Source organism: Montipora foliosa, chromosome 14 (assembly GCF_036669935.1).
Source record: "Montipora foliosa isolate CH-2021 chromosome 14, ASM3666993v2, whole genome shotgun sequence".
In the NCBI taxonomy this organism is placed as follows: Eukaryota; Metazoa; Cnidaria; class Anthozoa; order Scleractinia; family Acroporidae; genus Montipora; species Montipora foliosa.
The window spans coordinates 5,346,436-5,358,935 of NC_090882.1; the positions used below are offsets into that span (position 1 = coordinate 5,346,436).

Sequence of the window (12,500 nt, forward strand, 5' to 3'; positions counted from 1 at the left end):
TAAATTCTATTGGACATAAGATTTGTAACGTCTTCATATTCGCTTGAGCAAATAAACAATTGTCACATGAAAATTTCTCGCGTCAAAGTCTTCACGACGAGAATTTTGTTTTGGCATCTTTCAGAATAACAGAGAGGCGAAATTGTTGGGTGTCGGTTTCAAGACGGAGAACAACACATCCTTTACTCGATCTTGTCATCTGAAAGATTCAAGTGCAGTTCAAATCGCCAAGGATTTGTACAATCTTCTGGTTCCATTTAATTCAACCAAGGATAAGAAAACCAACATTTGGTGAGTAAAGCTGAGAACTTTTTATTCAAAGGGAACCTCAACTTGGTAAGAGCAGTTTGTGTGAGATGAATTAGATGTCGTCTATGAGCGTTGCTCTTTTTTTGGCTCAACCCGCCTTGAAGGCTATCGAAGCCTCTTCAAAGTTGATCATATTAAGTCAATCATGCAAATATCATAAAAACAGAGCCAACACTGTCAAAAGTATAACGGTGTCTGGTGTTCTTGCAAACATGAATGAGTCTTGTGTGGCTAATTTCCCTCAGATTCCAAGTTAATAGATAGCCTCGATCTGCTGTGCATGACCCACTCTAAAAAGGATGTTGTAATAAAATCTAATATGCCGTAAAGCCAAAGAAATCGCCGTGGCTAATCAGAACAAACTTAGAGAAGTGAATCAATCAGAATATGATGTAAGAACCTGGCGGCCTAGCCTGTGCGAAGCGCGGGAAAACGGCGCGTGTTGTTGAAATACATATCAGCCACTCAGAAAGCATAGGAATGCGAAACCAAAGCAACGAGATATTTGCCTTCAAGGCTCAAATGAAAACCGCCATTTCATCGAAAATAGTTTATTTGGCTTTCTGAAATTTTCAGGTATCCGGGAATCGTTGTCATTCACATTTCAGCAAGCAAATTTGAAGAAATATCTCAAAATAGCACGCCCTCTATAAGTTCCTATTTTAACAAGAAAACCTGCACAGACGTTACCGCAAACGCACCAAACGATGAGGTGGTTTCTTCTTCGCTGAGTGTCGGAGAAAGTGTTGAAAACGAGCCTTCATCTGGTCTCCAAGGAGGATACGAAAACCATAGGATTCAGTTTCCCGGAATTAACAATGAAACGGAAGACAGTAAGAGAGAGGTTAAGACTGCTTCAAACTGTAAACTTAGGAACAATGATCCCGTAAACAAGAAAGGGATTGAAGCATTTTTTTCCAACCGCGGAAAGGATACAAAGAGTGTGCGAAGCAAATGCCACAACCCATACCAAAACTGTAAACTTGACAGCTCCGTTTTGGAAAGCTTGCCGGATAGCATACAGCGCGAAATTCAACAGTCTTTTCTTAAAAACAAGAATCAAGTCGAACTGAATGAAGAAGAAGCCTGCTTTGGTTCACCGGCTTCATCGCCTGTCAAAGATTCGGCCAGCGGTTTGCGCATGAATACACAAACCGAACGTAGCAACGCATCGGATGGATCTCGTGACAGCTATGACAACGAAGCGGAGCATAGCAACGCAGAACTTGTGAAATGCGAAAAGTGCAGTTTGAAATTTTCTCCCTGGGAGATGCCCGAGCATTCGGACTACCATTTTGCGGTCGAGCTGCAAAAATTCGAACGAAGTTCAGCGGGAGCTTCGAGTTTTTCGGCTGAGCCGCCGAAGAAAAAACAACGGACTACTATTGAGTCGTTTTTTGCGCCAAAGTAGCTGCTTGTAAATATAGTGAAGCATTTTTCAGTATCAGTTTAAAATGGCTTACACTTTATCGAAATGGTTTTTATTTTCTAAGACGTAAAATACCAAAAAATGTAAGTGCTTGGTAACTGTAACTATTGATGATGTGAGTATAGAGCGTTTTCACTCATGTGACCAGCAGCCATATTGGATTGCTGAAACAAAAGAAAGTATTAGCATAAAAATAGAGTTCAATTCCCGGAGGATTAGTTTGGTACACCACCATGGGTGCCATTCCTTTGTTTTGGAACACCAACATGACCGCTGTGACGTCATGTGAAAACGCTCTATAAGTAAATTTCGCATGATCTTTTTTTTTTTGTGGGGCATTCTTTGGGTGCGGGAAGGCCCGCGGGATCTATTATGGCGGTGGGAAATTTACACAACTTGCGTCCAAACTTAGTTCCTGCAACTTTTCATCGGAATGTTGACGACAACCACAGCGTACACATGTAAACCCTTTCATTCTCTATTTTCAATCTGAAACCGCTCGTACCCAACTAATAGGCCATTTTCCGAGTTCATGTCTGCGTCCTCTTCAAGGCGAGTGCGAAGTTTTTGGGTTGGTAATTAGTTTTACTTTGCATATGAATGAAAACTAATTTTCATAAGAATAACTTCGCTCTTAGACTCGATTTGAAGAGGAGGCAGACATGACCTCGGAGAAATGGCCTATCTTTAGGATTCTTCGCTCACATTGTAGTACGTGAGCGAGATAGAATAATCGCGAAAGACTTCGGATTGTGCAAAGTTATATTTTGAGGTGACGTTGTCGTGGACGTCGCCGTCTTCGTTTTGAAAACTCCCAAATAGTTGATTTTCATCTCTTGGCGATGACGTAATGCACAATTGCTGGTGGACGAACGGAGGGAGCTAATAAGAGATCTTTTGCGTTCGTCCACCAATATGGCGGCGATGACGTCACGTGAAAACCACCAATGAATGACATAGCTAAACTTTGAAATCGAATCCTGCGGATAAAAACATTCTAGCTTCCCAAGGCATTTCTTAAAAACGGTGTACATTCCATGCACATTGCATTTCCTTTTTAATCTTATGCAACACGTTTTCCGCAAGAAATTTATTCCATAATGAGATCCGACACTAGTTTCACGAACATGGTTCAACATCCTCCTGCAACATTTGATGCTCAGCAAATGTTGCACAGACGTGTTGAACGGAATAGAGCTGGTTGTTCAAACGATAGATAGCGCTATAAATCACTATCCAGCGGATAATCACCAGCAAAACTGATTGAGTTATCCAGTGGATAGTGATTTATCCGGCGGTTAGCGCTATCCATCGTTTGAGCAACTGCGCCGTGGTGCCCGTTTCCCGAAAGTCCCGAAACTTTACGGGCCATTTTCATGTGTCACAATTCCCTCTGTCGGTGTTTCTTCAGAACGGAGAGGACTTGAATCGTCAAACTTCACAGTAAATTTTCTTTTTGCTACCTTGAAAACATGTTAAAACATGTTTCGGGACTTTCGAGAAACGGGCCCCTGGTCTCAATTTTCGTTCAACAACGTTCAACGTGTTGAATGGCATATTTCAACATTCGACATGTCACGACACACTGTTCAACATTTGTTGATCAACAAATGTTGAACCGTGTGTCACCGGCGTAACCCACTATGGACGGATGTTAGTCCCATATTTTTTACTATTATAGGTATCTTTTATAGCTAAATGAACCAAAGATTTATAATAATGCTTGGATTATTTGTTTATGGGTAATTCCTTAAAATAATAGAAAGCAATGCAGCTGTAAATTCTCGCTATCTAAATTGTGTTTATTATGTATTTAAAAAAGTCGATCCGAGTCTGAATATGGCTCCTTTGGGGAATTAAATGAATCCGATATTTTTCATGCAATCCCCCGTCACTGATCTTTTTGTGATTGTTCCCGTTCCATGTAACTTGTTCCAGTGGGGTCCACCCGTTCACGAATATGTGATGCTCGTAAGCTATTTAAAAGTTTGCAAAATAATGATTCAAAGAAAACGAAACCCAGTGCGTCCCCAAAGCACACTTGTTCAATCCTCAGTTGTATTTAGAGATCGTTACACTAAGCTCGATTTTGCCGTAAGGAAGTTTAAACAACGACTACGCCTACGAAAACGCCAACGTCACAAAGCAGGAACGGTAACCTTAGGCAAGGCAACTATATATCTACCTTAAAAAACTAGGGCCTGCCCTTGGAATGAACAATGCTGTCGAGATTATGATTTCCTGAAAACGACCTGTTTTGTTAACAAACTCGTACGATGTTGAGTACAATTTCGAATTAATAAATACGAGTAGAAATGTGAAAGTTCCCCGGACTTGTTGAACACCACTAGTATCTATTATCGTACGAGCAGATGTGGTTACAAATATTTTTGTGTATAAACTGTTAACTGTTTCCCTTCGGGCCAGTCATTAAAGTGTTTTGTTATACCTCCCAACTCAAAAGAGAACAATACACGGATTCTTACACGGAATTTGCTGCTGTTTCAAAGGTGTACCTCCTGATTACGTGCGAGTCGAAAGTTCAAGTCGTTGTTTTCCTGGGAAGTTAGCGAGTTTTGACCCATGACATGTGGCACGTTCTCCTTCAATCGGAAAACGTAATTGAGTTGGGAAGTATAACAATCTTGTTTGTACTATCTTCTACTGTACTCTACTCTACTCTACTCTACTTCTACTTCTACTGTATATGAATAGATTTGCATTCGCCTAAGAACTACATTCGCATCAAAAATCATGCGTCTTCTTCTATAATCGATAAATAACGGATCATCCCGAAATCTTCACGCCGGCTTTTTTGATCGGACTACATGGCATGCCTTGTACGTTAGCCTGTTTTGCGCTTTCCGGGAAGTTTTAACGTGCGGTATGGCGTTTGGTACATTTCTTTCGCGTGCTTCGCACAAGAACAACGAAAATGCATTTTTTCAGGTTTGACGATTGCGTAAGCATTCAACAGTCAATCTCTTACTGCGACGAAACGCCGAAAAGATTTCCTCTCCAACATTGTACAACGCGAACAAGATAAAGTGCTCCCAAAATAGTCACATTCGCCCAAATGAGTGTTTTCAACTGACGTTTTCGTTAGCGTTGTCTTTGATGCCATAGCTCTCTTTTACCTTGGGCGTGGAGGTGAAGGTTTCATCAGTTGGTAAAGGTTACAAAATGGACCTTTTCAAGGTAAACAACGCCATTTTGAAAATGAAGCAAACAGTGTTGTCCAATCATTCGCTGATGATATAGCTGGGGCGAGTGTCTAACCCTATTTTTCATTTTTCATACTATTTCCTGTATTCTAGCATAGTGCAGTAAACTTGGTTTAAACACAAATGCATAAAAAATCAAAAACAACGATTATACAGCCCTTACCAATAGCCCATTTTACAGTTATGTGTTCAGTTACCTGGCCTTTAAATGAACGTGAGGCCTATGTTGACCTTGTTTTGATAGAAACCTCACTGCTTTTCTTCTGTAAATTCTGCAACAACATCATTAACATAAGAAAAGGAGGGAGGTCTGTATCATAACAAGGTCAACACCAGCCTCACTTTCATTTAAAGGCCAGGTAGCAATTGTAAAGAGGTCTATTCGAGATCTGTATGGGTAGAAAATCCTAAAATAACAATGACCACAACCAGGTTTTCTGAGCCCGCGAGACTGACCATCCCCCAGCAAACCAATGTTTTAACGAAAACCGCTGGTCAGCAACCTGGTTCTGGTCATTGCTGTCTAAGGTCTTCCGTATGGCTACAGAGATCTTAGAGAGATTGAACATCACGTTTACGATAAACGGCAAACGTCGGACTAAAATTTGCGTTTTGCCAAAAATTGAAGAAATTCATTTGATATGAGTTTATTTCTTGCGTGTTAGCAGCAGGTGTCAAGTAACTTTTCATAAGAGAGAGACGAGGTAGAATTAATTTTAATGTGGTTTATGACAAGCAGCACCACACCGTTTCGCGTTTTCCGTTTCACGTAAATGCGATGCTTTATCTTTCCATTATATCTGAAATTTTACCGTGGAAAGGCGTACTTTCTTGGTAACCAGCCCAGGTAGGTTACCAAGCTGTATGAATAGGTTGGACGGAGCTATTGAACATAAGAACCGTGCACTAAAAAACTACGCAGAATTAATGTTAACAGTAACCCTTGCCCAACGACTTCGACGAGAAGGATTTCTTCCTAATAACGACATGAAATAACTATTTTTTTTGGCTATTTCCTGGATAATAGCTATGCAGTTTACACACCGAGCAACGCGAAATGGTTGCAAAGCGCCCAAGTTTATATTAGGGACTTAAAGATCCACTACGGCGACGGCGACGTCGACGAAAACGTCACAACACAATAATATCGTTGGTTAAAAGAGGAAAAATAATCGTGCTGCACACGTGCGGTACGCATTTAGCACAAAGTCGTGCGGTACTCTGCACAACAACGGAACGAAATCACCAAATTTGAGGTTTTCACGACAACGCGAGCGCAATTCATTTTTTAGGACACTTCGCCCACATTGTACGACGCTTTGGAAATAGCGAGAAATTATTTTGAGGCGACGTTTTCGTTGACGTCGCCGTTGTAGATCGTAAAGTCCCTACTTACAGATCTACGACGCGGTCGTCATCGAGATCGCCAGAACAAAACAAGAATATCATTGATTAGAAGAGGAAAAATAATCGTGCTGCACGTGCGGCATGCATTTTAGCACGTTTCTGGAACTCTGTACGTTTTAACGACAACCTGTCGACTCTGAAAACCGCTCGCACCCAATTTAATTTGAGGATACGTCGCCCGCATTGTACGACGCGAACGAGATGAAATAATCACGAAAGACTTACGCTAGTGTAAAGTTATATTTTGAGGTGACGTTTTCGTCGCCTTCGCCGTCGAAGATCTTTAGTTAAAGTCCCTATTTTCAGATGATTTTCTCGTCGAAGTCGTCATGTTCCTCTTATAGGCTCTCTTTCAAGTTAGCTCAGTAACCGCCACTTCTTTGGAGTGTATTGGAGTTACTTGAGAGATTCTCAGCCAACGTGCTTCGAAAGATGTCTTTCTTCTCAGTTTCCAAAATCGTATTATTTGCCTCCTGTGCTTCTCTCCTAGGGCCTCTTTTATTTTGCGCATGCGCTGAAAAAACTCCTCCACTAGCATGTTCATTTCTTTTTGTAGAATTTCCTTGAAATTTACTGGAAATCAAAAATATATTAAACTTAAAGTGCACCTAAACTCAAATGTTTTTAGTCTATGATATTGATGTCTCCACCGAAAGCAAACATCGCAAATTTTCGCTTCTTATCTGCCGGGCAAGACGCGCAAAGTCATCAAAACTAGCAGCAATTAATTTGGACCCACAGGCAATGGTCTATCTAGATTTTACTTCACAAACTGCTTTGCAATGCAGTCTTCAAAACACATATTACCAAGGTATTTTTTGCTAAAAAAACCACTGTTAACGTTTTACACGGGAGTTCGGGGTAGCACGTGCACGTGATTCCCATAGACTAATGAACTTGTGGTCCTCAATAGGAGCCCGCCAATAACACTGGAACTCCGTGTCCTGCTCTTTTCGATCAGTGTGTGGCATCTTTATCCCCGGGAAAGGGATTGGGGGGGGGGGGGGGGGGGGGCCCCCCATATAAAAAGGGGAGGGATGCTCGTCGTCTCGCTTAGGGGAGTAAATTTCGGATATTGGTCTCACTTAAGGTTTTCTGGGCAAAACGCCATCATATTTAGCCGTGAAGGTCTCCCTTAGGGTTGCGCCCAACGAAATATAAAAGTGTATATTTATTTTAGGGGTCAAAAGAAGTCTGGGCCACGCCCAGATTGGTTTCCTTTAGGGGGTTAATTTAAAAATTTCGACAAGAATCCCTCCCCATTGTATATGGGAATCCTCCCCGGGGATCTTTAACGTCCCACGGAGTTTTTTGAACAAAAAGGGTTGTGAGACGGGGGCTACGGTTTACAGTCCTTATCCGAGAAGACTTGAAAGTCTAACCATTTGCGGATGTAACTACAAAGGCAGCAGTTTCTCCTCAGTTGGTTTAAGATCCTGAGTTTTGGTCCGTCCGGAATCGAACTCGCGACCTCCCGCATTGTAGCCCGACGCTCAACTCGCCTGAGCCACCGGTGCGCGGAACATAATTATGTAACCAACGGCCGGTAGGCACGTTTGGTAAAAAAATGTCATACTGATGAATTCTCCAAGGGAATGTTTTAAAACTTTGAACGACTTTTGAACACTATTTTGAAAATTCGAGCAACGTTTGAGTGCTTTTTTTGCCAGTTTTGAAGCACTGTTTTTTTAGAATTTTTCCCAGCGCAATGGGAGGCTCGAGTGTATTGTACAAGCAAAAACATTCCTTACCTTTCTGATGCACTTTCTCTCTTGATCGTATGCGACGTATAACTTCATACATCAGCGAGAAAAATAGGGCCACTCCGAGGCTTATACTTGCGTATCGCAAAGCCTTACGAAACTCTTCCGAAGTGCTATCAAACAAACCGCCTGAGGCGACCTCTTCCTTGTCGGTAGAATTAGAGGTCTGGAACGAAAATTGATCAAATAAATGGATCGTTCATGAATTCAAAAGCAAGTCATAAATGATTGAAATGCCTCAAAACGATCTTTTCCCTTTTAAGTTATAGCTCACTTTCATAAATGGCGACCACTTTTACATTTTTTTTTTGTCTTTATCTTAATTAGACCTACTGCCCTCGTTTTGAAACAAAAATTCTTTTGAAATTTCGTGTTCGTAGCGAGGCTAGAAGGGCTTATTAGCATTAAAACAGAACAATATTTTATTTGGCCGCCATTATAAAAGAGGTCTATACTTTTGGTAAAAACTTCTTAAAACTTTAAAAACAACACTCAACCTCGGTTATAAGTTATTATATGCTCAATACAATATCGCGTTTCTGATTGGTCAATGACAGATGCATAAATAGGTTACAGAGTGCAACACGGAAGTTGCTAGGGAAACACAGCGATTGAGTAATTAATAAATTAAAGAATGCTATGAACGTGCTCGGGCATTTGTTAATGGGCCTTAATCACATAGGAGCCATGTTGAGTCCCGAGGGACTGAAAAGTTTTGTTTTGCCCCATCGAGACTCGTTCCCAAACACTTCAACTCGAGGCTGGGGTTAATCGTTGATACGAAGTATAAAGAAAAACAAACTGGTCCAAAGAGATGGAATCAAACCGTTCCCATGGACAAAACTAAGTGGAAAAATATATTCAAATCGGTACGAAAGACCTGTAGAGAAAATAAAGTTAGGGAATTTCATTTCAAATTCATTCATAGAATTGTGGTGACCAAAAAGGAACTCTTTAGGTTTAATATCAAACCAGATAGTAATTGTATATATTGCGGGGATCTGGATTCTATAGACCATACTTTTTCAGAATGCCAGTTTACAAAGTCCTTTACTCAAGAAGTGGTACAATGGTTTAATACAGAGAATGACTCTGAATTTAATCTAAACACTGAAGATCTTCTTTTTGGTATTTTTCCAAGTTCAATTACCTTGATAAAAAAATTGAACTACACCCTCCTCTTTCTGCGGTATTATATTTATAAGAAAAAACTCCAGAATGACTCACCATTTTTATTACTTTCGGATTTCATCAACAAAATTAAATATAAGTATAAGCTTGAAAAAATTATTTAATAGCCATAAAAGCTCCTTCATCTGCTATTTTATACATTTAATATAACTGTAATAGAAGTGTTAAAAATAGATTTGACATAAATAAGCATACATTACGTGTGGCGGGAAGAAAGTCACGTGTGAAAGAAGGACTTATAGTCTAAGTGTTGATCGATCGTCGGATCGTTTCGAGTGTCAAGTTGAGTATTGAGTTTTAGATTTCAACCGTGCTTAAGGCCTGAAACCGTCGAGTGAAGTGGTAATTCGTATGGAAAATTGTAAAGAGATTATTCACCAGGAAATGAATTAAATATACCATAAAGATTCACTACATGGTCCTTTCGAGTCGGAGGAAATATAGGAAGGAGTAGAACAACAAAGCTGTTGCCGTCATCGAAGGATTTTTTGAATTGGAAAAAGGCGAAGTCTACTCAAAAAGGGTGTTTATGGACATAAAGCGTCATGAATATCGACAAGAACAGGAAAATACGAGATGCACAAAGGACCTTTGTGTACAAAACAGTGGGGAATGTGGAGAAAATTTTGACAGAACACGTGGGAGATTTAACGTCGTTCAGGGAAAAGTTACATGTAACGGCTCTGAAAGCCTTGTTGACCGAAAAATTGGAAACGACCAAAAAGCTGGATGAAACAATATTAGAGCTCACCAAACCAAAGGAACTGGAGAAAGAAATAGAAGATTCTGGTGAGTTTTGTGAGCACGTTTACAGTATTTTAGCGAAAATCGATTTGAGTTTGGAGAAAGGGAAACATGGCGAACACACACAGGCCCATGCGACAAATCAGGAAAATAGTAGTACCAGAAATACCGAAAGCGCAAAAGTGAAACTACCTAAACTCGAACTCAAATCGTTTTCGGGAAATTATCAAGAATGCCAGGGTTTCTGGGACACATTTCAATCTGCTGTCGATGGAAATACTGGCATCTCGGCCATTGAAAAATTCACCTACCTGAAGAGTTGTGTAACAAGCAATGCTGAATCCGCAATTGCTGGACTGCCTCTAACCGCAGACAATTATAAAGTAGCCATTGACATTCTTAAGGATTTGGTAAACCGCAGTTGCTGATATCAAATTATATGGATGCCTTATTGAAACTTCCATCTGTCAATTCAGTGCATGAAACAAAGAGATTACGTGAATTGTTTGACAAGATTGAAATCAACATTCGAGGTTTGAATGCGTTAGGAGTTGAATCACGGTCCTTTAGGAATTTATTGGTCCCAGTCGTGATGGAAAAAATCCCCTCAGAGTTACGATTGGTTGTAAGCCGTAAGTTTGGCAGTGAGGAATCATGGAATCTTGATGCCTTGTCGAGTGCACTGAAAACTGAGTTGGAAGCCAGGGAAAGATGTACTGCAATGAAAACAAGTGGTGCAAATGCCAAAACACCCATGTTTGAACAGTACAGAGCAAGAAGCAAACAACCCCATTCTGCCTCAGCCCTTTATACAGGCAGTGAGGAATTTACTCAACAATGTGTTTTTTGCAAGAAGAATCACAAATCCATTAACTGCATGACCATCACTGAACCGAAAGCCAGGAGAACAATTCTGAGACGAAATGGCAAGTGTTTTGTGTGCCTGAAGGGTGGCCATATCTCCACAAATTTTCTGTCAAAGGCAAAATGCTTTAACTGTGAAGGTAGACACCATGTAACCATTTGTGAAAGAATAAGGAACATTCCAACATCCAGGAATGTAGTTAGTGACGAGGCAACACCACATGGATCTGGATCATCTCAAGATAGGAGCAGAGAAGCCGGAACTTCAGCAATGCACGTTAGCAACAATGCCAACTCTGTGTTGTTACAGGTAGCCCAAGCCTTTGTTTGCAGACCAGATAACCAACAACTTGTATTGACTGCCCATGTGATATTTGATTCCTGTAGCCAGAGATCATACATAACCAGTAAGGCATGTGAACAATTGAACCTACCAACCATTGGTAAGGAGACACTTTTGATCAAAACATTTGGAGATAACTCAGCCTCTGTGAAGGAATGTGATGTTGTGCAATTGTGTGTCAGAACATTGGATGAAATGAATGTGTATATCACCTCATATGTTGTACCAGTAATTTGCAGCCCAGTGTCCAATCAACGGTCTCGAACCACGTTGGAATGCTACCCCTACTTGCAGGGTCTACGACTTGCATGTGATACAAGTGATTCTGTCAGTGTTGATGTGCTGATAGGAGCAGATTATTACTGGTCGTTCTTTACTGGGAACATCATTAAAGGAGATCCCTATGGACCAGTAGCCCTTGAAACCAATTTAGGTTGGGTTTTATCAGGATCAACTATGTGCTCAACATTGACAAGGTCATGCACTGTGAATCTGAGTTCCACGCATGTGTTAAAGGTAGAGTCCACAGAGATAAGTGATATGAAGGATGATCTGCAGAAATTTTGGGACTTAGAAACTTTGGGCATTAAGGAACATGAAACTTCAGTCTATGACAAGTTCTCAAATGACATCACATTTACTGGAAAGAGATACCAGGTCAAGTTACCATTCAAGGATAATCACCCCATGTTACCAGACAATTATACAGTGGCATTGCGTAGACTGACAACAACAATCAAGAAGCTCAAGAACCAACCAGAAATTCTGAAGCAGTATGATGGTGTGATTAGAGAGCAACTGCACAGTGGTGTGGTTGAAATGGTACCACAAGATCAAATACCACCGCCTGGAGATGTCCACTATCATCCACACAGGACAGTAGTGAGACTTGACAGAGATACAACTAAGGTGAGAGTTGTATACGATGCCTCATCTAAGGTTTTTGGGCCTAGTTTAAATGACTGTCTGCACATTGGACCTTCTCTTAATCCCTTGTTATTTGACATTTTGCTGAGGTTCAGAGTCCATGAAGTTGCCCTAACTGCAGACATTGAGAAGGCGTTTTTGAACATTGAGATTGATCCTGAACACAGGGACTTTGTGAGATTTTTATGGGTTGAAGATCCGAATAAGGAAAGTCCAGAAGTCATGGTACTACGTTTTGCACGTGTGGTATTTGATGTAAACTCAAGTCCTTTCATTCTAAATGCCACAATCAGACACCA

General features: G+C 40.7%; 2 protein-coding genes across 2 annotated transcripts in view; one reads left to right on the top strand and one right to left on the bottom strand.

Annotated features, from left to right (window-relative positions):
- LOC137985064 (DNA polymerase eta-like) overlaps nucleotides 1-5,858 on the top strand; it is a 13,058-nt gene extending 7,200 nt beyond the window's left edge. The window contains exons 8-9 of the mRNA XM_068832512.1: nucleotides 125-291; nucleotides 886-5,858. Coding sequence (XP_068688613.1) covers nucleotides 125-291; nucleotides 886-1,720 — 1,002 coding nt within the window. The 3' untranslated portion in view covers nucleotides 1,721-5,858. The remainder of the gene's footprint in view (nucleotides 1-124; nucleotides 292-885) is intronic.
- A 40-nt stretch (nucleotides 5,859-5,898) lies between these two features.
- Nucleotides 5,899-12,500, bottom strand: part of LOC137985541 (receptor-type tyrosine-protein phosphatase F-like) — a 53,454-nt gene continuing 46,852 nt past the window's right edge. The window contains exons 14-15 of the mRNA XM_068833159.1: nucleotides 8,121-8,298; nucleotides 5,899-6,942 (exon numbers count right to left, since the gene is read on the bottom strand). Of these exons, the coding sequence (XP_068689260.1) occupies nucleotides 6,722-6,942; nucleotides 8,121-8,298 (399 nt within the window). The 3' untranslated portion in view covers nucleotides 5,899-6,721. The remainder of the gene's footprint in view (nucleotides 6,943-8,120; nucleotides 8,299-12,500) is intronic.